The sequence below is a fragment of the Castanea sativa genome, chromosome 10, assembly GCF_040712315.1.
Source record: "Castanea sativa cultivar Marrone di Chiusa Pesio chromosome 10, ASM4071231v1".
Taxonomy (NCBI): Eukaryota; Viridiplantae; Streptophyta; class Magnoliopsida; order Fagales; family Fagaceae; genus Castanea; species Castanea sativa.
Window position 1 is genome coordinate 7,555,665 of NC_134022.1, and position 27,568 is coordinate 7,583,232.

At 34.8% G+C, this 27,568-nt stretch overlaps 1 protein-coding gene across 2 annotated transcripts; it reads right to left on the minus strand.

Annotated features, from left to right (window-relative positions):
* Window positions 1-4,088: 4,088 nt before the first annotated feature.
* LOC142614196 (porphobilinogen deaminase, chloroplastic) lies at window positions 4,089-10,006 on the minus strand. 2 transcript variants are annotated; one of them, XM_075786747.1, is made up of 5 exons: window positions 9,564-10,006; window positions 8,339-8,744; window positions 6,290-6,496; window positions 4,551-4,728; window positions 4,089-4,417 (listed from the first exon to the last, which is right to left on the minus strand). In XM_075786747.1, the coding sequence occupies exons 1-5, from the start codon at window positions 9,947-9,949 to the stop codon at window positions 4,305-4,307; spliced, it is 1,290 nt and encodes a 429-aa protein (XP_075642862.1). In that variant the 5' UTR covers window positions 9,950-10,006; the 3' UTR covers window positions 4,089-4,304. The 2 variants fall into 2 exon arrangements, with proteins under 2 accessions (XP_075642862.1, XP_075642863.1); XM_075786748.1 differs by having other exon boundaries at window positions 8,339-8,749; window positions 9,564-9,869.
* Between the last annotated feature and the right edge of the window lie 17,562 nt (window positions 10,007-27,568).

The window sequence follows — 27,568 nt, forward strand, 5'->3', positions numbered from 1 at the left end:
AGGATTTTAAGGCTTGGGTACAGATTAGTAGGAATTGCGAGGGAGGATTTGACCATTTTTTGTTTCCTAGGTGGAAGAGTGAACCAGTAGTTTACCCACCTTAGGGTAGACGTGCCAGTGCCACCAGGGCAACAGGCCATTGGCGATTTGATCATTATTAAAGAAGTCGCAAATCATTCATAAATTACAACCAACAGAAATACGAAAAGACAATGGCATGGTTTGGGAGTAGTACATTAAGATTAGAATCTAAAGCTGAAAATGAAAAACGAAAAAATAGTTTAAGATCAAAGAATAGCCTTTAGTTACACAAGAAAATGAATATTGGTCAAGAGGAGACAAACAAGTAGAGATGAAAGATTCACACCAATAATCCCAAAATAAAAGAATTTAGATTGGAGACACAGCCATTGAAGTTGTAAACTTTTTTGACCAAATGCAGGACGGACTGACGATTAAAATCCTGCATGGTTCAACAAGAAAATTTTATTTCAACTTATTAAAAGTTTGCCCCCTTCTTCCTTTTTCTCTGGTAGCTTTTTGTGCCTTTTCTTTTTCAAATTTGTGTTTAATTTCAAAATTTTCATCTTAGCTATTTTCAAGCAGCTTTATTGATGTATTTGTATGTGACTTGGAAAAGAAAGGAACATGGTATAGCTGGTATTTGACAGAATCCTAAATAGCTAAATAATTTGGTTGTCATCCAATAATATCAGGGCCTATTACTCTCTGTAGCCATATATGCAGCCATGGCTTGTTGGGAGGCCTTTATCTACTCTTAATTACAAACAAGTAAAGGAAATATGATGATCAAATGATCCTTACATTAACTTAAATTTTCGAATGTAAGATGCAAGTATGAATGTTGCTACCTTCTATCATGCAATTTGACAAAGTTTTTACAAGTTCTGAATTTAGAATGCAGATTCTCTATCACATATTTTCAAAATAATATTAAAAAAAACATTTAACCTCTAAATATTGTATCTCAGATCACAAAAAGAAAGTATTAAGCTGTTATATGAAATTTTCCTCACATTAACTAAGCATGTGAAACATCCAAATTGCAGAATACGGAATGGGGGTGAGGCGTCAAGGCAGGGCGATGTCTACAGCAATGGAACACTAGCGTTGGAGGTGTTCACGGGACGAAGACCCACTGACGAAATGTTTAAAGATAGTTTTAATCTCCATAACTTTGTTAGGACGGCATTGCCAGAAAGACTTGTGCAGATTGTGGTTCCAAACCTTTCCACAAGAAAAGTAGATGAAACAGAAATAGAAATAGAAGAAGACAACCATGACAATCATGATCACAGGGATCCAGAGGCAGAGGAAGGAAGACACCACATTGAGAACCTACACCAGATGAATGCTAATAAGCACAAGTGCTTAATTACAGTTTTCCAGATTGGCCTTGCTTGTTCATTGGAATTACCACAAGAAAGAATGAATATGGAGAATGTCACCAGGGAGCTACATCATATCAAAAATGCTTTTCTTGGTATACGGATTTATGGATAATAACCAAGGTAATATAGCATAATTCTTTCAAACCACAAACAAAAAACTTTTTTAGGTACCTGATCTGCTAATACAAGTAAATTTTTCCGGTGCTTTTATTAGGATAGAAAGATTAAACCAAGTCTAAGTCACTTTGGATTTTTTTTTTCCTAATGTTGTTTTTGTTTCTTGTATCATGAAATATTCTTATAGTCTCAACATGGAAAACATAACTAACTAATATTTTTGCAGGATCATGGAACTTTGTGAAGAAATCAGATTGCAGGAAATCCCCCTTACATAGCTGTGTTTAGCATAACCTTTGCTGTTTTTAAGTGTATATTCTTTAATGAGAATAAAGTCCGGAGTTATTTGATATATTTACAACCTTGAATCAGAACACATTCTGTAATATAAATGAACTAACAGCATTTGAACATAAAGCAATAAGGTAAAAGAAGTAAGACATTCACTCTTCAGTCTTCAATGCCCTACACCAGTGTTTGTGCAACTTCAAAAAACTTAACCAGGCCTGCTATTACCTTTGCAGTGCACAAGCTATGCCAGTTTATGTCAAAACCAAGAAAGCCTAACTTAAATGCAGCTTTCAGAATATTGCAGTACTAAAATAGTGATCTTGGAAAGGGAGTTTTCTTCTCTTCTACTGCAGAATTACATGTGAAAGGGCTTTGCTGACTCAGATTGGGACTCATGTCTAGATACAAGGTCAATCACAGGTTATTGTATCTTCATTGGACATTCCTTGGTGTCTTGGAAGTCTAAGAAGCAGCAAATAGTTTCTAGATTTTCAGCTGAGGCTGAATACAGGTCCATGGCAGTGGCAACTTGTGAGATAGTTTGGATTTTGTATTTCTTAAGGGATATTCAGGTTGATCACAAGAGAGAAGCATTACTGTTTTGTGATAGTCAGTCGGCTCTTTACATAGGATCAAATCCAGTGTTTCATGAAAGAACAAAACGCATAGAGATTGACTGTCACATGGTTAGGGATAAGGTTTTGGCTAAGGTGATCAAATTGATTCATGTTACAACCCACTATCAATTGGCTAACTTGTTAACAAAAGCTTTTAGGCTTGTACCAGGTTTCTAATCATTCACCCTCCGCTCATCTTGAGGGGGAGTATCAGAGTGATGAAAGAAAAGGAAGCAAAGAGAGCTGCTTGATCAAAGAAGACAAAGCTCAGAAGGTTGAAGTAGAGCTCGTTTGAAAATAAAGAGATGGCTAAACGACAGAACAGTTCTTGTAGCATAGTTTTATATAGTCCTGTATGACTTGTAGTTTTTGTTAATATTTCATGTACAACTTAATAAATGTGTGATTAGCACGTGTCATATTAAAAGTTAGTTTTTAGGCGGTTAAGCTTTGTTAGTTAAGACTTTCTTCTTCCCCTGTTATATATAAACAGGTTTTGTACTCTTTTCTAACTCAATGAAAATCATTCTCACAAATCTTGTTTAGTTTGTAATAAGTATTGTATCTTTTCTTTTACTAGGGGAATCCTTCAGTTCTCAAATGGCCTTCAATTTTTTTGGATGAGGGATACTAGAGCTCATAATGGTAAGAGGGGTTTTTCTCAAGAGGCTGTTTGATTCATTTTATTTTATATATTGTGTTTTAAAATATGTTCTAAGGGGAGAGGGGGGTTATAGTGGTCCAACAAAGACCACATCACGTGGGTAAAATGTCAATTTTCAAACCACAAGTGACTTGGAGGTTTCTAGCCTAACCACAAGTGGGTAAACTGCACAATTCAAACTCAAAACCAGTCACCTAACCTAATGCTGAAATAAATTACCAATTGTCCAAAAAGTTTATGTAAAGTCTATATTTTTAGGTTGGCAATCATGAACAAATTGTAACCTTTAGAACTTAGTTTTTCTAGTTGTTTAGTCTAAAAATATTCAGTTAACAAAGACAAATGAAGTTCAGCACAATTGAAAACTCAAGAAATCAGAAAAATTAAAATGCAGATAAGTTTCACTTATCTCGACCGATCAAGATTCGTGCCAGATTTCAAATCTTGCTTTTCTCTTAGCCATTGGATCTAGGTTTTTGATGAAACTTAAGGATATTTAAATGAAAACTCTAGAGCACATTTTTACATATGCAAGAGGGGAGTGTTAGTTGCTTATTTAGTAAGAGTTATTAAATAAAATGATTGTCTAGCCAATTAAAATGTATGTACAATTAAAAGGAAAATAAAGATAACGTACATAGATCTAATTGAGAGACCACTCATCTTGGCACCATGTGAAATTGGGGTGAAGATTGAAGGCTTCCTAAGATCGATCTTCTACTTTGTTTTCAAGAATCAGTAATAAATATGATCAAGAAAATACTATATGCTAAATGGTAAAGCTATGAATTAGGCCAAATGGGTTTGTAAATTGGCACCTTGTCTCCCCCGGTCCCCCTCCCCACCTCCACACACACACGCACACTATGCACTTGGCTATGTTTCAATAAGAATTTAGGTACAGTGGATGTCTGCATTGGCCAAAGTTAACTCAGCAAATCTACCACTGTTTAGAGTCTTCTGACTCAGTAACCAAGAGAAAGAGCATTGATCACCATAAAAGATGGAGTTTAACTACGTTTAAAACTACCGCATGGGTGATTTGTCTTCTAACTAGCAAAGAATCAAACAATTATTCTTATTAATGTTACAACAAACAATAGCTCCAGGATTGAAGCTCATGGAAAGCGATCTCCTTAAAGTTGAACAAGAAGCCTCGAAACAATCACCTTTGTTCTTTCCTTCATCTACAGTTAAGCCACTCTAACAACCAAAAAAGCCAGGACCAGCCTGTGAAAGAAGCTCCTTGCCAGCATCCTTTCCCATCATAACCATATCTTCATGAGCATATAGGCCTTTTCTAGAAGTTTCAAGTACTAAAGTACACAAAGGAATTGGGGGGGGGGGGGGGGGGGGAGAAGGGGGGAATGAAGCAATGTCAGAGACTATTACACCTGAAATGGAGACACATCTAAATAAAAATATGTAAATGAGTATAGATGTCCATACCACGGATTCCATCTGGGGAAGCTACCAACCCCTTAAATATGCAATTTCCATCAACATCTTTGTAAGCATATCCAGCAATAGGAGTGCGGCAAGACCCATCCAAGGTCAAAAGAAAGGCCCTTTCACAAGCAACTGCTAGTCTTGTTTCCTCATGATTTAATGAGGCTATGTAATTAGCCTGAAAAGAAAGAAGATAAGTTCCCAGAGGCAGAATCAGATTTTTTTTCAAGGAATCCCAGCCAGACAATGTTTTGCAGGTTCAAATCTTTATATTGAGTTAAATATATTTTACAAGAAGAAAAATTGGCAGCATTTTTGTGGATACTACATAAAAGTATCCAAAGCATATCATAAATACGGGTAATTCAAATGTTCAAATTAGTCCTTCATAAGAAGTTCTGTTGATGAACTTTGGTTAATGAATCTCATTTATTTCCAAAGAAACCATGCCCATTAATTATATATAGACAAACAAGGGTAAGCACTTATGACTCTGACACATCTTTTTTTACTTTCCAGGTCAACAACATTATTTAAGTATAAAAGAATACCAAGAGGTAAACCAATTATATAGACAACTAACACAAGTCCAAAGAGTACAAGATGGGAATTCTTGAAATATTTTTAATAGGGAAAAAAAAAATCCTCTTTCAAAGAAAATAATCTCATCATTTTCCAACCATTGCAGCTGCAAAGAGGAATTCCAATATCCCCTTCAAGGTCCTTGGGCCGCAGTTTAGTTTATAATATTATTGTAGAAGGGCTATTATTGACCTCAATAGCAAAACAGGACCTTTAGGCTTTAAAAAAAATAATAATAATAAAAACACCCTCACACCTCCAAAAATGCTCCCAAATTCAACGCAAAAAGTAGATTTATGCAAATCAAACTAACATATCATTTGGTTTGGGTCATGCACATCACACATGCTAAGAATTATACTGAGATTTGGAAGCATAGTCAATCAACAAGAACAACATTTTCAGGAGATGATGGCACTATTCTTCTATGGAACAATGACATTCATCTCTGCATGTAGGACATTGAATTTAATATGATGCTCAACTTGAGAAACAATAACATTAAAAACTTTAGAAATGTGTTAATTATATTGGTGTGGAACAAAAGCAAATTTTTGGCTCCCCTAAAATGTAGGCACTTGAAGGGGAGGAAGAAAGACAAACAAAGAAGTTCTATTGCACAACTGATTTTGGCATTTAAATTCTGTGTTGTACCAGTAATATACCTCTCATGTTTCCAATTTCTCTGAATATATTTTTGCATTACTCAGATGTGTTGTATTTCTGCCACTGCTTATGGTATAAAAGATCCACAAATTTCTATTTCAAATCCAATATTCCAAAAACTAAAAAGACATCCAACATGACCCACTCTTCAAGAATTGTATCCCTCCACACCACTGAATCAAGCCAGGTTGTTTTATTTTATATGCTTACAGATTTATTAATCTGGCAGTTACTTGTTTAGACTTATTACTAATTTACCGTGCACATGCAGTAATAAAGACTTTTTTTTAAGCCAATAAGTAACTATTCTTGGGCAAAAGTCACATGTTATGGACATTAGATATGATTTACTTAGTGATGGAAATAGCTTGGTCAACCATTACACATACAACAACAATAAAACCCAAGTCCCGAAATTTATTGAGCAACAATTACATGATCAATGAAATTATTAAAACCAGCAACTTAGGCAAAAGAGTAAATAAACTCACCATTGTATCATCATTGCTTCTACAGGCAATTCCAATTGCCCCTTGAGCAACAGCTGGAAGCATTTCATCAATTGAAAGAATTGAAGTCACATGTTCTGTCATATTTAAGCGTTTGAGACCAGCTAATGCCAATAATGTTGCTTGAACTACACCCTCATTTAGTTTTCTCAAGCGTGTCTGGACATTACCACGAAAATTTTCCAGCACCTACAATGAAGATAACCCAAAGCAGATAAGAGAAATATTAAAAAGACAAAATTGATCCCAAAATGCTGAAACATCTTGAGAAAACTAAAAACCAAAGATACTATTTTTCCATTAGAGGGGAAAAAAAGGCATATACAAAACAGTATAAAAAGAAATCTTTGGACTAACTGCAGAAGCACAGTGAGAAAGTAAAGACTAAAACAGCACTGCCATTGAGAGAAAAAGGGGCTTGTGAAAAGAAATCTTGTTAAAAAATTATGAATGCTTTAATAAAATTTTTCATTACCTATAAAAAAAAAATGATGAATGCTAACAGGTAACTTCATATCATCCAAAACATTCTTGCACTAAGTGTCCATCTTCATGGATTCCATCTCAAAGAGCTTTTACTAGAATTCTAGAATTCTATTGCCATTGACTTTGGATCCAAGCAATTTCATATCAAATCTACTAATGTCATCAAATGTCTATCAATATAGCCCTCATATAACACCAATAACACTCATCATGGTATAAGCTCCCTCATAATTCCTAATCAAAATCTGCTAGTCCATGGATAATTATCCTTGGGAACCAAAGTCATCATATAGATTTTGCTACAAAAGAACCAGAATACTGTAGAACTACCTTTTTTTTTCAATTGATATGTAACATTATATTAAAGCAAAGACATAATTAATAGATGGTTAGCCATCATATCAACACATACACTATAAAGAAACACAATGCCCATTCTTCTACAACCAACAGACGGTTATACAAACAACTTTTAGTCAAACTAATATTCAAACAACCCCACCATCTAATTACATGTTCTTTATGTGCTTAAGTGACACGTGCCAAATTTTCCTGTCAATCAAATGTCACTCTGTTTGTTTCAGTGATAATGTTTTCTAGAAAATAAGTCATTTTCCAAAAAGTATTTTTTGTAATACTATCTCATTTTCCCATGTTTGGTAGTAACCTTAAATGAGTTGAAAAAAAAAAATTCATAACTTCCTTTACTTAGCTTGCTGTGAGATAGAGTTGTTTTCCAAAAAAAATCTAGTGGAAACAATCTCTAAAAATAAGCCACATTTTTTATGTTAACCAAAGATAGTTTTTCCTTTAACTCATTTTTTTATGCTGCCAAACACTAGAAAACACAGAACACGATCTTTACACAAGGTTTTTCATCGAAACGAATGAACCGTTACTATCAAATCCATAAACTGTACCTTTAAAAAATATATTTTAAAAAAAAAACACTAAAATTTGGACATTTTATAGTAGAAAGAGTCCTTAATCAATTATCATCATTTGGCACACACAGATCATAAGTAGAGTATGCAATCCAACAATGGATCTGTCAAAATAGATGCCCAATGAAAAGTTTTTTAGGGCTGTAATATTGACAAGTATTACACTAGGTGTAACTAGAACCTATATCCAAATAATCATCTAATAATAACACAAATGAAATGCTAAATCTGAAAAAGTACATGGAATTGTAGTATGAAGTTTAAGTAATATGCATTTCTTCAAAGGCTAACACTAGGTGTAACTAGAACCTACATCCAAATAATCATCTAATAATAACATAAATGAAATGTTAAATCTGAAAAAATACATGGAATTGTAGCATGAAGTTTAAGCAATATACATCTCTTCAAAGGCTAATTCTGGGTGGTTTGCCTATCAACCCAGGCATAAAACAGAAGCAACTGTGCAATAAGGCCTACTTCTACAAACTAAATAGCCCACTTCAAATTACAAGTCATTAGCAAATGCAATAACATGTAAATTGACTTTATAGTTCAATCAAAAAATATTTATCTCAATTGATACAAGATACTAACTTACATTAAGAGATGCATACTTATGGAGTAATTGTGACTTTCTTCTGAGTGACGCAGTACCAACAGTGCTACCAGCTGGGAGCTCTGCAAGCGAAGCTGCACTCAAGGAAATAAATGCATCTCGAACATCCTCACGTGGAAGGTTACAAGGTAGAATTGTCTTCTCAGGTAAGTAAGTTGGGACATCTTTCATTGAGTGGACGGCAATGTCAATTTCACCATTTATGAGTGCCTCATCTATTTCCTTAGTGAACAAGCCCTTCCCACCTATGTCTGCAAGTGGCTGACTTTGTATTTTATCACCAGTTGTTTTTATTATAACAATTTGTATAGCCCCCTCTTCAGCAAGCTCTGAATGTGTGGCCATGAGTTTATCTCTTGTCTCATGAGCCTGAGCAAGTGCTAGTGGGCTGTCCTGCATATAGAATGACTATAAATAATGACTCCCAAACAAATTCAAAACAACTGATACCTGAAACTAGAAATAATCACATAGGCAGCTAGCAGGTACACAAACAAAGCAAATTTAAACTGTAGGCTTCATTATTAAAAAGAGAAATGATCTGTTGGTTGCTCCTAACATTATATTCGTCCATAAAACCTTTGTGTTTCATAGAGTGAATATACACTATCTAAACACAAGAACGTGTAAAGTACGTCAAAAAGTTGTACAATTTATGCAAACCAACAGTGAAACAATCATCTACTGAAAAGAAAAAAGAAATGACTATTGGACATTCAAACTAAACTCCTGTCATTCACAGAGAGTTCTCTTCCTCGCTGCAATGATATGGAGTAACAAGAACAAGCATACTTAAAGATCCAAACCCTCAGATTTTAAACGAAAAAAAAAAATGTAATTAGTGAAAAACAAAGGCACATTTCACTAAAATAAAAATAAAGTTTGACCCTTACACATTCACAGTAAGTCAAAAACCTCAAAGTAAGAAAGGAACAGACAAAGAGAAAGCAACAATTAAATCCATTTATCAGCATAAGAACTTAAAACCATAAAATTCAAACAACACAATCACCCAAATGGTGGATGCAATCGAGCAAAAATCTGAGCAACATAACAGTATAAGTTACAAACAAACACCAAAAAGAAAGAATCAATTTTGGAAAAATTAAAGAGTACCCATTAGGATTCAACCCAACCCAAGTGAGCAAAATTAAAGGCACATTATGAAAGTTGAAGAAGAGAAGAGAAGAGAAGTGAAAAAGAGTACCTTCCTCTGGTGCCAATCCTGATGAGTGCAGTTATGTTCTTCTGGGTCTGCTGCTCAACAGCCACAGAAGCCTTTATGATCCCCATATTATTATGCTTAGCTGGAGTCTTTAGGCGCGGTGGAAATAGCAAGACCAACCCACTGCTGCTCCATTTGACTGGACAAGAATGGCGTGGTCGTGGAGTGAGATAGAGAGGGGAAGAGAGGGCCTCCATAGAAAGAGAGATAGAGACAGAGAGTTTGAAGAAGAAGAAGAAGAAGAAGAAGAGGCAGATGGAGATGGAGATGGAGATGGAGATGGTGCGTGCTGTGCTGTGCTGTGGATGATGGGATAAATAAACCCGATTTGGTGGTTCCCCACTACCCTTATCCTCTGCTCTGCTCATCAAATGGGCCGGCCCGACCCATTTTTACTTGGCCCATGGGCTGGGTATAGATCGGATATTCACACAAATGAGGATTGCTTCCTTTTTAACAACACACTTTATAAAAAAACAAAATCTCACTTCACAGTACACCAACGTCAAAACATTTATCTCTCACCCTTTCTGTCACAAACCCACCAATGTTATGTCACCCGCCACATTCACAAACCCACAAGGCCACACCCCGACTAATTGGGTGAGAGTGAGAACGTAATCAGATGGGTTTTGTTTTTAGTTCATACGTGTGGAGGTGAAAACCTGTGACAATAACAGCCCACTGTAGCAATTAGCAATAACTTGTTAGCAAATAGTCATTTTAACTTCTTTGCTGTAGGTATATTCTTTGCTGCTAATGCTATAGATTTTTTTTTTTTTTTTTGAGAATTGCTAATGCTATAGATGAATTTAAAAAAACATGGCTATTCCTATTTGATGGTCCATCTGGGTATTAAGTAGGCGAAAATGTACTTTTGGTCCCTACATTTTGGGTCAATTCCTATTTTGGTCCAAAAATTGATTTCTTTGCTAATGTCATCTCTAAAAAAAGAAAATCGTTTTTAAAATGGTCTTTTCCTTAAGGCTAGAAACGGAAAAATCCTATGTGTTTAATAGACTTCCACTTTTCATTAAAATAATAATATAATAATCCTATGTGGACACCTTAGTCAGCCAAAAATCACATGCCACTCACGTGAGTGCCACCTCAGTTGTCCACCTCATCTTCCCGTGTCCTAGACCCTTCATGTGACCCCACGTGACCGTACTCCTCAACTACCTCAGTCACACTCAGTCAGCACACGAAAATCACAAAAATCCCCAAATCGCAGAGAAAACCCTAAGATCCCCACGTTGTCTTCCTCATCCCTGATCCCTAAAATCTCTAAATCAAACCCAGTTTGAGTTGAACGAAACCCCTAAACAACGAAATCCCTGAAAAAATCCCCAAATTGAACATTGAAAATTGAAGAAAACAATGGAGAACGTCGTGGGTTGAAGCTTCAATCCAAATCTGCAGCAGTTTCAAGATTTTAGTAGTGGGTTGAAGTTCGAAAGGTAACTTTATCTCCAAAATGTTAGCTGTCTCTCTGTATTACTATCACTCTCTCTCTCTCTCTCTCTATCTTTTACACACTATATATGTCTCTCTCTAACTTTTTTCACACACTGTCAATATGCCTAGGGACCACTATATATGTTTATGCCTTTATTTCGATAGTGTTGTCTGTTTGGTGGGTGATTTGTGTTTGGCCTTTAAGGGAGCAAGTTGGTCCATGTGTTCCCTGTTAGCATTAAGATATAGTTTTATATTGCTTTGTGTTTGAGAAATAGTGTTGTTTGTTTAGGATTGTTATAGTGTCAGTGCATGTTTGACTATTTGGTTTGGTTTTCTAAGTAGTGGATTAAATAATGTTGACTATATATCTCATGCATGTAGAATGGACGACTTCTTTACTTTACATGTGCACCATGGTGGCCATTTTGATGAAAATCCTTAGAAGTATGTAGGGGTGAGGTAGGAGTAGTAGATAAATGTGATCCGGAGAGGTGGTCTAAGGTAGAAATTGAGGCCATCTGTAGAGATTTTGGGTATACACATGTGAGTAGGCTGTGGTACAAAAGGCTTGGGGATAATGGGGTGTTCGAATTGATTAAGAATGATAATGATGTAGTGTTAATGACTGAGTTGGTGAGGGGTCATGGAGAGATTCATGTCTATGTAAAGCATCCAGTACATGACCCTATACTTATTAATGGTGGTAATGGTGTGCTTCTGGATGTTGTTGCATAGGCTGATTATGATGACCCTTTGTTTGTTAGTGATTCTGAGAATTTCAGCTCTAGTGAACCTGATCATCCTTTTGATGGTTATTATAATGGAAAGGGCTATTACTGCAGTGGTTCTAATTTTGAGGATGATGATGATCGGGATAATGGTGATGATCACTGGGATGTCGGCAGTGCTGATGGTAGGGCTGGTGGCAGTGCTAGTGGTGCTAGTGGTGCTGATGGTAGGGCTGGTGGCAATGCTGAGGAACCACAACAGGATGAGACTGTCACCACTGACAGCAATGACAATTCTGGTGACAATGATGTAGAAGGGGCAAGATCAATGAACCAGAGATATGTGGGTGAAGATAGTGTAAGCAGTGACAGTGATGCAGTGATGCACATGCATGATCAGATGGGGGATGGGGAGATGAACTCAGACTACACTACTAAGGAGTTGTTGAGCCTAAGTGAGTCATCATCTGATGGTGAGTTTCATGGTGATGGTGATAATGGCAGTGACAGTGAGGATGGTGCTACTGTCAATGAAAGAGTTGTGAAGAATGTCAGAAGGAGGAAGAAGTTCCCTATGTTTAGACCAGTTTCCAATCCTGAACACTTGGTATTTGAGAAGTACATGTTATTTACCTCATCTAAGCAGTTCAAGGATGCTATTACTAAGTATGCTGTGAAAGGTGGATGGGGGGTGAAGTTTGTGAAGAATGACAAACTTAGGGTTAGAGTCAAATGCCAACCTCCTTGTAAGTTTTTAGCTTACCTTGCAAAGCTACCAAGGGAGATGAGCTGGCAGTTGAAGACTCTGAACTTGAAGCACACATGCACTAGGAGCTACAAAAACCCAAGGTGTTCTGCCAAGTTCCTTGCAAAGAAGTTGATGAAGAAGGTGAAGAGGCAACCTGATATTAAGCTAAGGGATATTCAAGAGGTTGTGCATAAGAAGTATGTTGTGAATATCAGTGTAGGAAAAGCTAGCAAGGCTAGGGAAAAGGCTCAGGAGTTTGTTGATGGGTCTTTTATAGAGCAGTACAATCAACTGTGGGATTACTGTGCAGAACTAAGGAGATCCAGCCCTGGCAGCACAGTTGTAATGAAGACACACATATTCAATGAAGGTGACTTGGTAGTTGAGATGGACTTACAGGCTGGTCTACCTTATTTTGAGAGACTGTGCATCTGCTGGTTTGGGTGTAAGCAGGGGTTTAGGGTACGTTGTAGGCCAATAATTGGGTTGGATGCTTATCACCTAAAAACCAAGATAGGGGGCCAACTGATGGTTGCAATTGCCAGAGACCCTAATGAAGAATATTTCCCTCTAGCAGTTGCAGTGGTGGAAGCTGAAACCAAGGACTCATGGATTTGGTTTATAAATTTGTTGCTAGCAGACATTGGTGATGAGAAGAGGTGGACATTCATTATCAGACCAGCAAAAGGTATCTCCAAATCATGCTCATTTTTTAACTTAAGTACATTCAACAAATAATTGTGTATGTATACATGCTAACCACTGTAGATTTTCTTGGTAGGGGTTGGTACAAGCATTTGCAGATAATTGGCCACGGTATGAGCACAGAATTTGTTGTAGACATTTGTATAAAAATTTGAGGAAGAAGCATCCTGGCATACTGATTAGGGAGCTGTTTTGGAAAGCAACTAAAACCACATATGCACATGAATTTGAAAGGGTAATGAATGAGATGAAGGAGGTTGATAAGGGTGCATATAATTGGTTGAAGGGACATACCACAACAGTATGGGCTAGACACATGTTCAGAACTGATGTATTGACTGACACTGTCATCAACAACATGTGTGAGAGTTTCAATAGTAGGATACTCAAATTCAGGGGGAAACCCATCATTAGCATGGTATGCTTATTATTTGGATTTTGGTTAGCTGTATACACTGTTGTATGCACTGAATTGTTGGTTTGTCTTGTTTGCATCTTGAGGACATAAGGTTATACCTAATGAGCAGATTCCAGCAAAACAGGCACAATATTTTGAGGGTGGAATCTGAGCTCTGCCCTAAAGTATGTAAAAGACTACATAGGGAGAAGGTGGGCAGTGGTAGGTGGTTAGCTTGTTGGGCTTTTGACACCAAATTTGAGGTGAAGAATGGACTGCAGAGCTTCATTGTGGACCTGGCTAAGGGGGTGTGCACTTGTAGGAGATGGGATATCACTGGCATCCCATGTTGCCATGCAGTTTCATGCATATTCTTCAACAGAGAGTAAGCTGAGAAGTACATTAATAACTGCTACCAAGTTAGCACATACAAAGCATGTTATGAGCACTCCATTGATCCACTCAATGGTGCCAATATGTGGACCCCAACTAGTCTCTCTCCTATGGTAGTTAGTCTTTGGAATTGCACTTATTAATGCAGCTTGTTTTGGAGCTTGTTTTGTGTTGGAATTGCACTTTGGTAGTGGCAGATTTGGAATTGCAGATTTGGTAGTGCAGATTTGGTACTGCAGATTTTGTAGTGTAGATTTGGAATTGCACTTAATTGGCTTGTTTTGGAGCTTCTTGGAATTGCACTTTGGTAGTGCAGATTTGGAATTGCACTCAATAATTGTGTATTGCAAATTTGTTGTATATTAAACCTGATGATAATGATGAATAGGAGCTTGTTGCATATTAACCTGTTGGAGAAATTGTGTCTGTTGTGTACTGCATTTTATGTAGAAGGGGCAAGTAGTGCAGTTTACTGCAGTTTGGATGATGATGACACACACATTGCATATTAACCTGTTGATGACTTGTAATTAGCCTGTTGATATTTTAATTGTGTATTGCATATTATTACAGTGCAATTTACTGCAGTTTGTAACCTGTTGACACACACAGTAAAAGTCATAACCTGTAGACACACACAATGCAATTTACTGCAGTTTGTAACCTGTGGACACACACAGTGAAAGTCATAAACTGTTGACACACAAAGTGCAATTTACTGCAATTTGTAATTGTGTATTGCATATTTACTGTAGGTTAATGCAAATTTGGTAAACCTGTTGTGTATTGCAAATTTGGTGAAATTGTTATATATTGCAGCAAAACATAATTTGGTAATTGTTGTGTATATCAGCAATGGTTAGATTACCAATATTGTAGATTTGAGAAATTAACAATCTAATTGCAATCAATTAAGGTAATTAACAAAGGATAACACTGAATATTATTAACAAAAGATAACTATGTCATTGCATTGCATATTTCATTCTGACAGCATATGGATACAAAAGATAACACCATTTGGATACAAAGGATAACATCGCATTGTCCTAACCCTGCCTATACCCACATTATCCAAAACATGCTACCCCATACCCCACCCATCTAATTCACCAAAGCTAGAATCACACAAAGGCATATCCCACACAGTATCAGTGTCAATATCAAACAGACTGTCAAAAACTTCTCCCTCTTCTTGCAGGTTGAAGCCTCCACTTGGAGCCTGAGAATTTTCTGCCTTATTTATGGGATTAGCACCTTTCCACGCTCACAAATCTCATCATCAACCTGTTGGAAGAACTTGCACTTCTTACTAACCTGAAATTAAACCCAAATTCCAAACAAAATGAACAAACAACAAACCCAAATTAACACACCTAAATTAACAAATCCAAATTAACAAACCCCAAATGAACAAACCAACTTACCCAGTAATTGGGACACCCATAGAACCTTCTCCCTGGATTGTTCTCTGTCTAGGACACCAGTAGCATGGGCTTCTGAGGGGAGGGGCAATAGCACATGCGTGGTGCTCTCCTCCTCAAGCTTCCCTCCGATGATGCAGAGGCAGATGCATAGCTAGCTTCCATTCTCCTTCCTCGGACTAGAGTGTGTGCAAAAAAGTTAGAGAGAGACATATATGGTGTGTGCAAAAGAGAGAGAGAGAGAGAGAGAGAGAGAGAGAGAGAGTGAGTGACAGAGATACAAAGAGAAAGTTAACATTTTCGAGATAAAGTTACCTTTTCGAGCTTCAACCCACTGCTAAAATCTTGAAACTGATACAAATTTGGATTGAAGCTTCAACCCACAACGTTCTCCCTTGTTTTCTTCAATTTTTAGTGTGCAATTTGGGGATTTTTTTAGGGATTTCGTTGTTTAGGGGTTTCGTTCAACTCAAGCTGGGTTTGATTTAGAGATTTTAGGGATCAGGGATGAGGAAGACAACGTGGGGATCTTAGGGTTTTCTCTGCGATTTGGGGATTTTTGTGATTTTCGTGTGTGCTGACTGAGTGTGACTGAGGTAGTTGAGGAGTAGGGTCACGTGGGGTCACATGAGGGATCTGGGACGTGGGAGATGAGGTGGACAGCTGAGGTGGCACTCACGTGAGTGGCATGTGAGTTTTGGCTGACGGAGGTGTCCACGTAGGATTATTAAATTATTATTTTAATGACAGGTGTAGGTCCGTTAGACACGTAGGATTTTTCCGTTTCTAGTTTGATGGAAAGAACCATTTTAAAAATGATTTTCTTTTTTTAGGTATGACATTAGCAAAGAAATCAATTTTGGGACCAAAATGAGAATTGACCCAAAATATAGGGACCAAAAATGCATTTTTGCCTATTAAGTAAACATATGAAAAAAAAACCTACCCAGATAAAAATTAACTTCCATTTAAGGATAAGATCTTCAAGATTTCAATTTTTCAATCTTTTCTTACACTTTCTCAAAGACCAGACAGTGCAAAGTGTGGAATTTGGAATAGAAACAAATAATTAGAATTACCAAGTGAACTTTCTAATGAGATGAAGATCTGTGAGATAAAAGAGGGATTTTAAATTTTTTTTTTTAATGTTAGAATTAAAAAATTTTGCCGAAACTTGTGGTACTTTTAATTCTTGAGCTTTGTACTTGAAGCAATTTTTCCAATTGAGAAGATCCTAGTGACTTCGATAGATAATGGCGAGAAGATCCCTCAGGCTTAGAAAAAGAATAACAAGAGTAGAAGAAAATGACGCTTATTAAAATTTTTGAAAAATTTGTTCACTGGTCATTGCAGATTGACCAAGCTGTTGTTGTTCCTTAGTTCTCAGTTTCAAGTTTGTCACCTCATCACCTGCTTCACCTTCTTTTACTTCTTTCTTCTTTTGTTTTTCTATTTCACTTTTTGCTCTTCCACCTCTTTTCCTTGTTTTTTCCTACGTGAATATCTATGCTCATTTTGAAACTTGTGGTCTGATGGGAAGTGAAAGAGGCTAGTCCTTTTGTTCACTTTTTACCCATCTGAATGGACATGTGGCTTGGGGAGTACTTGTTTGCTCTCTGTAAAAATATGAGAACAATTCCAATCTTTAACTCCAAAAAAAAAATACTTACATTAGTGTGGATATATAATAATTGCACAATAGTTATAAACTGTACAATAGTAATGTTTTTTTTTAATGTATAAATTGTATCCTATTGATTGATGTTATAATTATTATATAATTAGCGGTAATCTTGAAATGGTACACCAGTATTAACCGGTATCGAAATTTATCATTCCATTGGCTAAACCAATACAGCTTCCTGTACAAAATTGACTCTAGTTCTAATATCAAAGTTTCAAATGTTTTAGCAGAAGATCTAGCATTGTGATTCAACGGTTTCTTACAGAATAAATGTTGGTGTATGGGTGACTGACAGTGGCATCAACGCTTCTCATACTTTGGTGGCGTCTCCTATGGCTCCTTGCCGTCCATGGCCAAGGGTGGTGGGTTTGGCAGGGAGGTTGCTGAAGGGTTTAGGTTTGGGTTTGGGTTTGGGAAAGAGAGAGATTATATTTTTTTGAGTTGGTTTGATTTGGACCTTCTGATATTTTATTAGCCACGTGTTCCTTATCAATGTAAAGACGGGAGATAATAGTAATGGGAGGCTTTTTAACAAGTCCCTTTTTTATAATTTTTTTTTACACAAAATAGAATTTCTACTCTAGCCTAATCTAAGTGTATATGTGTGTGAAGCTCTCTCCTGGAGACAAGAACCTCAACTCTTGCCCCCACACCCCACAAGCACTTATACTTGTGGAGTGACAATCGCACTCACCAAGGGTGCACGGTGGTCTGTTTTTTATAAAATTAAAGGTGAGTTGCTGGTGATTGTGATCAATCTAGGACGAGATATCATGGTAGTTAAAAGGTAGATTATTTTTTTTCTCTTTGACCACGTGGCATCATCCCATTCGCTCATTAAAAACCACTTTGAGTTACATGACATTATTTCAAGGTTGGGTCAAGGCAAGGCATTCAAGAAAAGCCCATAGTACAAGCTCTCTACATTTCTAAATGGATTGGGTTCTTGCTTACTTAGAGCATTTGGACTGGGTCTCAAGTGGATAACTCAACTTCACAAAAAAAGGCCCAAAACCACTTTTTCCCTATTACTTTACTTCACAAAATGGACTTCAAGACCTATGTTGTCTTTGATTCACAGATTGCGTCACACAATCCATAAGGATTTACTTCTAGTGAAGTAGATACCATACCGTACTGGCCAGTGCACTAGTACAAGTACCCCTCTATTTCGTATTGGAAAATATATCGGCTGTACCGGACACGTACTGACCATACCAGATGCATACCATGCTGAAACACTCCAAGCCACTTTTTTTTTTGACAAATTTTCAAGGGCAATATGGTAATTGTGCTAAACCTAATTCTAACCCTAAGTCCCAGCCGCACATCCCTCTTTCTTTCTTTCTTTCTTTCTCTCACGCTCTCTCTTAGCTACTCTGTGTCTCTTATCTCTTGGCTTCTCTATCTCTCACTCTACTCTGTCTCTCACTTTGCTTTGTCTCGGCTTCTCATTCTCTGTCTTGGGTCTCGACTTCTCACTCTTAGGTAAAATTTTGCCTTAATCAAATTTGAAAATATTTGCCATTGTATGATATAAGTTTTGCATAAGGTTTTAGAAATTGACATTTTTATATGAGTATCTTGCAATTGTTCCATCATGTCATTCTTCAGAATTTCTTAATGCAAAACATAGAATTTATTTATTTTCTTTTTTAGTTTTGTTGCTTTTTTTTTTTATTTTAGTTTCTATACTCTAAAATTTATTTCTGTGTTTTTTTTAATTAATTTTGGTTTACTTTCATTTGTTATAAAGGGGGTTGTTTCTTTTCTTGGAGAGACAATTTTACAGGTTTATTACAAAATGCAATTTCAGCATTATGTTTATTTAATTTCACTAAAGAAAAATGAGACCAATTTATACTTGCCGTGCATCTATAAATTTTCTCTAATGATGAATTGCCTTGGCAAAGTTGTTCCTTTGTATTGTAATTTCTATGCTTCTTAAGGCAGAAGAATAGTGGATAATCTTGTAAACGTGGTTCTAGAGATTTTGTGTGTGTGTGTGTATAATATAAAATAGCGGTAAACTTGAAACGGTAAACCAGTATTGACTGGTACTCGAAATATATCGTATCGCTGGCCAAACCGGTACAGCCTCCGATACGGTATTGACTTCCTTGTTTATTTCACAAAATGGGCTTTAGGCCTACATTCTCTCTATCTACTATACAGATTGGACTTTACGACCCACAATCATTGATTATTAAGATTGGGTCCTATGACCCATGTCTTCTCCTTTTCTAACAATTAGGTTCTCTTCCAAATAGCCCTTATTTAGACAAACTAATTAGGGTTAATTGCACTTTTTTTCTGTAACTATTGGTTACTTCAATCCCTCCTCAACTTTACAACTGACCAATATTCCTTCCATTCTTTCTTTTTTTAATTTTGGAGGGACCAACATCTTCTTTTAACTATGGTTTGTTTATGGGTGCCCTTAAAACATATATTAATAGATCATTTTAAGAAAGTTTTGATACCATTATCATATAAAATGTAAAAGAGCTGTCACAAAACTCAATTGTTTTTTTTCCCCATAAAAATTTTTTTGTTAAAAAAAAATTATTAAATTAATGCCCTTAGAGCATTCATTAACTTTTCCCTTTTTTTTGAGATGATTACAATATACTGCTAACTCCGGAGGCTGCAGCTCGAACTCTTTCTCCCTAGACCTCCAAGTACTTTGTACATGGGGAGGTGCCAATTCAGCTAAAAGGCCTTTAGCATTAATTTTTCCTTTAAATTAATAGTAAGAAGCAAATCCGCACACCCCCTCCCAAACTATTATTAAATTCGATCAATTTAGACCTTTTTTTAACATAAAGTGGAATTTTTTTGTTTAAAATGCCTATTAAACTTGTAATAACCCACAATTTTTTCCCTAACAAAAAAAAAAAAAAAAATACAGTTGTCAAGCCACCAAGTTAGGGTCTTCTCAATGCCTTTTCGTGCCACAAGCAATAATTTCAAATGTAGCATTTTCTTATATTTAAACATTAATTAGCTAATATGTTTTTTTTTTTAATTTTTATATCTTTTTAATTTAAATTTTCTGCTATATTTTTTTTATTACCAGTAACAAAATTATCAAAATAACCTTTTTATATTCAATTAGATTTTCAATTTTTTCTCTTTAAAAAAAATCACTTTTTAGTGAATATTTTCTAGTAGACATTTATAATTAAAAAATTACAAATAAAGGAAACGCATTCTATAATAGAGAACTATAATTTATGAGTAAACCCAAAATTATTAGAATTGGGATTCTAAGCAAGATCGGTGAGGGGCCCTCATGGCTCAAATCGAGGATCATAAAATTTTACTTTATGTGAAAAATGGTAGAGAGTATGATATAGAATAGGATATGACAATAGTGAAAAATTCATGTTGTCAAACCAAATTATTATGTTGAAAATCCATATCTGACTACAAATTTTTGACACTAGGCTTTATTGTGGTTGTTATATAGTTAATTTGTAAGGTAAAATATATTGTTACTTCCTAATTTTTAGTCCATAAGTGATTTTAAAATTTGTTGAACTACAAGACTCTTCAGAACATAAAGTAATAAACTACTTTTTCATTACATATGAATATATGAATACAACCACAAAACAATTACACACAGCCCAAACATAATCAATGATTTTTTATGAACTTACAAACAGTCTTCTACAAGCCTAAGAGCACTTGTAGCAGTGGAGCTAAATAGCTATATAGCTATTTTAGCTCCACCAAAACATCAAAAAGAAGCATGCAGCAGTGGAGCTAAATCTATATTTTTTTAGCTCATTGCTACAGTGCATATCTATAGATAGATGTGCACTGTTCATGAGAGCTAAAAAAAAATTAATTTTTTATTTTGTGTTCACATTACCTTTTTATTGTAGTGAGATGTATTATTTTATTGTGGTAGATATATTATTTTATTGTGATGTTTATATTATTTTATTGTGTTGAAAGCTAAAATAGATTCACTGCTGCAGCATGTGTGTAGGTAAAATAGATAAAGTAACTTTTGGTGAAGCTAAATTGCTAAATTTTTAGCTCCACTACTGTGGATGCTCTTGGACTACTATTTGCCTACAAACTACTGGATCTCCTAAGAATCTAAAGTACAATTGATCTCAAAAGTGTTATGGTTGTGCGTGTGTCCCTTTTCTTGTAGAGTTAACCCTATTTATATTTAAAACTTTGACAGTAATGCTTGGTTCTTTTTGCTATTTGTCGATTCTTCACTATCCATCCACTACCAAGTGACAAGTTAATAACCTTTCTTAACCATTTGAAGGCTCTTGGCAATAGAGTCTACTCACAATCCCAAATTGGATTAATGCAACTTGTCATTGTATTAGACCTTAATCTTTGATCTGGCTATATTCCATGTGACCATTTATCTATTATTCACTTTTCCACATGATTACTCTATGACTTGCCATGTGTCTTGCCAATAACTTAACTATTTTACCCAATAGATACATCTTTACTATTTTACATAAGTTTTTTAATTAATGAGATGATATAGGTATGATGTTGAATAGGATATGATGAGACCCCAAAATGTATATGGTCAATCCCAATTAACCTGTAAAGAATCCATATCCAAAAACAAAATTTTTCGACTAGACTTTATTGTCGTTGTTATATAATTTTTTAAGCAAAATATATTGTTACTCCCTGAGCTTTAGTCCATGGGTTTATTTTAGCCTCTAGAATTTAAAGTGATTATTTTCAATATATCTCTAGTAAACTTAAAGTAATCACTTTTGGTCCTATAGTCAACATCCATTAAACCTCTCTAACGGAATGATGATGAGGCCAAACTACTTGACACATAACCACTCCATTAAAAATGCATGTTAAAGACTAGAAGTAATCACTTTAAGTTTTCTAGGGCCTAAAGCCATCACTCTAAATTTTAGGAACTAAGAGTGATCATTTTAAATTTATATGATTAGTTCCATTCAAGAGCTAAAGTTTAAGGATGAGCAATATATATTGACCTAGTTTATTTTAATTAATTCATTTATTGCATCCTAGTTTAGATTGATAATTGAGTGTCAAACACCTAATTTATCTAGTTACTTAGGCAATTGTACCTCAACCTGCTTCCTCTTCCAATAAGTATGCTACGTCCAAAAAGAAGTCTAATCTCCATGGACTCAAGAAAAAAGATTTGATTTCCCTGTTACAGCAGTCCCTCCATGACGATGAAGATGATTCAAATAATGAGTCCAATGCATCCTCTGAATCCTCTATTGCTAATGATGATAATCTTTACTATTCTTATGGTGGATCTTCCCTGGTGAAATGAATAGTGAACGATAGATTTGACCTTTTCACTATTCATTTCACCAAGGTAGATCCATCGAAAGTAGTGTGAATACCGTAGATAAATAGTGTCATGTTTGGTGACAGTAGTAATGACTTCAGCAATTTTGTTAGTATATGTCGATAGTAGCAAGCTTGAGAACATGGGGTTGAAACAAGAAATCAAACCTCAAATAAGTCCGAACTAACAATCGGTTCATGTCCAAACAAAGATCCATCATAAGAATAATAAGGATTATTATCATTAGCAATGGAGGTTTTAGAGGATGTCTTGGACTCATTATCTAAATAATCTTCGTAGTCTTGGAGGGGCTCCTATAACAGGGAAATCAAATCTTTTTTCTTGAGTCCATGGAGAACAGACTTCTTTTTGGACTTAGCAGGCTCACTGAAAGAGGAAGCAGGTTGAGGTATAGTTGCATGAGTAACTTGATAAACAAAATCTATTATCAAAATAAATGTAAATATAAATATTGAATATTATTATCAAAATAATGTAAAGGAAAATACTGAATATTATTATCAAAATAAACACTTAAAGGAAATAGTGGTAGAAACGATTATTTCCAAGTAGGAAAGAAACAAGATTACAAGAGTAGATAACTAGGAAAGTAAGAGGAATTAAATGGGAATTTGAAAGCCAAAAATTAAGCTCTGATTACAAATGAAGAGAAGTGTGTCTTTTATAGGTAGAAACATATGCTATTTGAATATTGGGCAGTAGTAGCTAGGAATCACGTGTAAATAGTTGACAGTAAATTTGACTTTTATACTATTTATTTTAGCAGGGTAAATCCAATTAGTGTATAATAATAATTAATTAGTATATAATGATAAAATTGAGTCTCCACATTAAGGATGGGTGATCATAGGCCAGTGTTGCAGCGTATATTAATGTTAATCCTTCTACAAGTATATGAAAATCTTAAAGTAACTTTTTTGTAAGAAAGCAATTCCTCATATGAATTGGATTTAATAAACACATGAATCAATTAATTGAGACTATTGCCAGAGTTCTTTCTAAAGGAATACAAAGGATGTTATATTGTAAGAGTATTGTTTTGGGATGTATAAAGTTGAATTACAAAGCTGTTTGGCAATAAAAATTACTTTCAATTACATATATATGATTACAATCACACAACAAATACACAAACTCCAAACATAGTCTATGATTATTATACCACAGAAACATACGTACGCTGCACCATGCAGACAATTATAGCTTAAAAACCCAAACCGCATACAACTTATGCCATGCATCTATAGCATGACTTTAACGTTTTCCTTTCCTTTTTTGCTTGGTCTAGCTCAAGGATCATTTAACCTATATATTATATACATATATAGCAAGCATCATCATTGAACTAGTTACACTACGGATTATCAGGAAAGTCCTGTCTAGGAATGGTATGGTGATTCATATCGTTTACTTGGCCTTCAACTTCGCCATTCTGGCCCTTTCCTGGCTGCTGCTGCTGCACTTCAGCCATCAACGTTCTCTGAGTTGTGGCCATACAAGTGCTCACCATCAACAAGACCAGAGCAAGTGCTATAAACCTCATGATTCTTCAGCTTAACTGTTCACTGTCATCTTAAAACCAAAAACCAATATAGCAAAAACAAAGCAAAAGTTTAGAATAATTAAAGAATATTGTGTTATTCTTAAAGGGAACTAAAATAATCAGTTAGCATACAAAAGATTATCATGAATATTAACTGAATATCTATATTTTCTTAAGGAAAAATAGAGAATATTTTACTTACCCAACTAGAGAGTAAAAACTTATCTAGATTTAGGAATTTGTGGGGGAGGAAGAAGAAGTTTAAGCAATTTATAAGCCGTTCTAGGATTAATAGGGGTTGATTATAAACACTTAACAATATGATTTAGTGATGGGGTCTCCACCACCAAAGAGGCAAGATTGAGTGGGATGCCCATATAATTGAATTTAAATGGTTTTTTAAAACAATTACATGATGAAGTTGAAAGAATTTCTGGTCCACATGAATTTGGCACTATAAATAGTAAGGTTCCACATTTCCAACCTTCAGGTATAAAACAAAAACTGAAAAACGTCAATCTAGTAATCAACCGAGTCGGTAAATTTCCTGTTGCAATATTGCCGTGTGATGTAAAACCATGTTACAGCTGTCCCAAAACTTATGTCTATGAAACAGTTTTTCTATTACTATACACAGTTTTGTCGCAACTGAGAAAAAAAAAACAAAAAAAAATTGTCACCACGAGATGATATATGTAATAATAATTAATGAACTATCATTTTTATATAAATTCATTACTTTTTTCACCATTCACGTGGTAAGAATTATGAAATACAAAAGTTGTGTCTATAAACTCTGTTTATAAAAAGATTTATTTCAATTTCTCTCAAAAAAAAAAAAAAAAACTGTTTAAGGTGAGAGATTTCAAAATGCTTTTGACTTCAACAGTTACATTACTAATATCATTCGTTTTCTGGAAATTAGCCCCCACCATAGTCATAAGACTCATAACTCATAAGGAAGATAGTCAAGAATTAGAAATAAGAGCTACTAGATGTGCAATAAAAAATGTTAGATTTAATGTTTTCTTAGAGAGAGAGAGAGCTTGGTCTGATCACTCAGAAAATTTAAGTGATCACTACAAAATTTAAGTGATCACTACAAATTTATTTATTTTTTATTTATAAATTTTTTCAGTTTGCTATAACTCGATTGTCCAAAAATTAAGTTTCAAAATATGGGCATTTTTCTATTTTTTTCTAATTTATTGTATTCTAATAAACTTATGTTTGGAATGCGAGACCGTTAAGTATAATGTGACTGAGCTAGATGGAATGGAACACATGCGACAAGCAACAACAATGTTTGGCAAAAGGAGTGAAGGCCGGAGATAGCTACTATAGTTAGTAGATGGCTACAATACTGGTGGCCAAAGAGCTTCAATAAAACAACAGTGATTGGAAGATGGCATACTTGAGGTATATGTTGGCAGTAACGAAAGTCAATTATGAACGTTGGGGATGGCATCTCTGATAAGCATATGTATACATAGGAGAGTGGAATTGTTCACAGGAAGATATATATATATATATATATATATATATATATATATATATATATATATATATATTGGTAGAGGAAAACATCATAAGAACAAAAAGGCATGGTGTGGTGAGGTGCGTGAGTAATTCATCAGCCTTTAGAGAACCAAATAGGGGCATAAGAGCATCCACATTGGTTCCATATATTGGTAGAGGAAAACATCATAAGAACAAAAAGACATGGTGTGGTGAGGTGTGTGAGTAATTCATCAGCTTTTAGAGAACCAAATAGGGGCATAAGAGCATCCACATTGGTTCCATATTAGAAATTGAGTAAATTGTACTAACTTAGCTCCATTAAGGTTTTCGCTATTACACACGCATCTTTTATACTTTGAAATAGGACACTTACGGCTTTTTTAATGTTCAGAGAGAGAGAGAGAGAGAGAGAGAGATGACGTGATTTCTGTTGATGATTTATGCTCACAAGGGAAAATTCTTAACGATTACATTTTGCTCTTTTGAATTGTGTATTACATTGAACCCAATATAAGGTATATATGAAAAAAATATTATTCTTAGTATGATAAGTTTAAAATCATGATAAACTATGATTCAATATATTTTACAAAATTTTGATCTACATATATATGATAAAATTTATTATATTCTAATAATAGACTTGATGAAAGCGTATGATTCACTTGACTGACTAGAGTCAGTGGGACATTGTGAATTGTGATGGGAATCTTAGCTGCTATTGGAATTATTGGTGGATTTTAAAATTATGTTAACATTCATATTATTTCTCCAATAATGTGTTATGTTGTTGTAAATGGTAGTTTGAAGAGCATCCTAAATATAAGAAAGGATTGAGACAAGGACTCCCAATATTTCATTATCCTTTTGTGGTGTGTGGTAGTTTTGACTAGATTAATTGCTAGATGCTCCATTTTGTAACTTTAAAAAGTTTTCATTTTTGAGTAGAATTGAGCTCTGGGGCAAATTGTCATTTCTCATTAATATAAAAATTTCATAATATATTGAACTAGGGTTGAATTTTAGATCATAATGGACCATCATGGAATCAAGGGCATAATATTCATTTTTTTTTTAAAAATGTTAAAGTCAAGGTTTTTTTTTAATATATTAAATTAAGTGGTTCAAAGAAATAATTTTCACTGGTTCAAATATGGTTTTAAGGCATGCAATTAAAGTTAGTTAATGTGGGTTCTAGTTAATTCAACTAGTTTTGAAATTCTCTCAAAAAAAAAGTTAGTTAATTTTTCCTTCTTAAAAAAAATTGGTTTATTTTTATTGGTCCTTAAAAGAAGACTAATAAAAAGTTAACCATTGATTCTTATTGGTCTAAATGGAAAACAATCATTGGACATACAAGTATAAGATAATCCTATAGGATAATTAGGAATTTATAAATTATTAAAATCAATTATTTATTTTATTATGAATAAATAATTATTTAAATAATTTAGAGAGGCTAAATCATGCTTAAGGTTAGTTCAATCAGAAGAAGGCTGAGTTTGGATACAGTGGCCAGCGTCCAGCGTCCACGATTCTGCGTTTTTTTTTTTTTTTTTTCCTTCCCAGCCGCAGATGTTGACCAAGTCTTCTGTGAACAGTGCATTTGTGCACTGTTCACGGACCCACAAATTTTACTTTTCAGCCACTTTTTCATCAAAAATGGGTCCCGCGGTACTATTCACACATTTTAAAATTATTTTGCTACATTTTAAAAAACCTTGAATTTATTTTTAAAATACCAAAAATCATAATAAAATCAGAGAAAAAGGATAATAAAATGTAAAAATATAAAAATTCTGAAAATTATGGTCAAAGTGCCGATAAACACTCTTTCAAATGGTAGAGACGTAGCGTGCAGATTTGGCAATTTTGAGTTTCGATCAACATTTTACCATCAGAACTTTCAGATTTTCATTTTCTTCCTATTTTTCTCATAGAACTTTCTCTAGAGCCCTTTGATAGTTAAAAATAAAGTAATATCATTTGAAAACCATGCCCCATAATAAGTTGTTAGAACTTAGAAC

Excerpts from the sequence above, each read along its gene's own strand:
- LOC142614196 (XM_075786747.1), bottom strand. The coding sequence starts at position 9,949 with ATGAGCAGAGCAGAGGATAAGGGTAGTGGGGAACCACCAAATCGGGTT. Across the intron at positions 6,497-8,338 it reads ATAAGTATGCATCTCTTAAT|GTGCTGGAAAATTTTCGTGG; the intron begins GTAAGTTAGTAT and ends TCTTCATTGTAG. Across the intron at positions 4,418-4,550 it reads TTCCCCAGATGGAATCCGTG|TACTTGAAACTTCTAGAAAA; the intron begins GTATGGACATCT and ends TGTGTACTTTAG.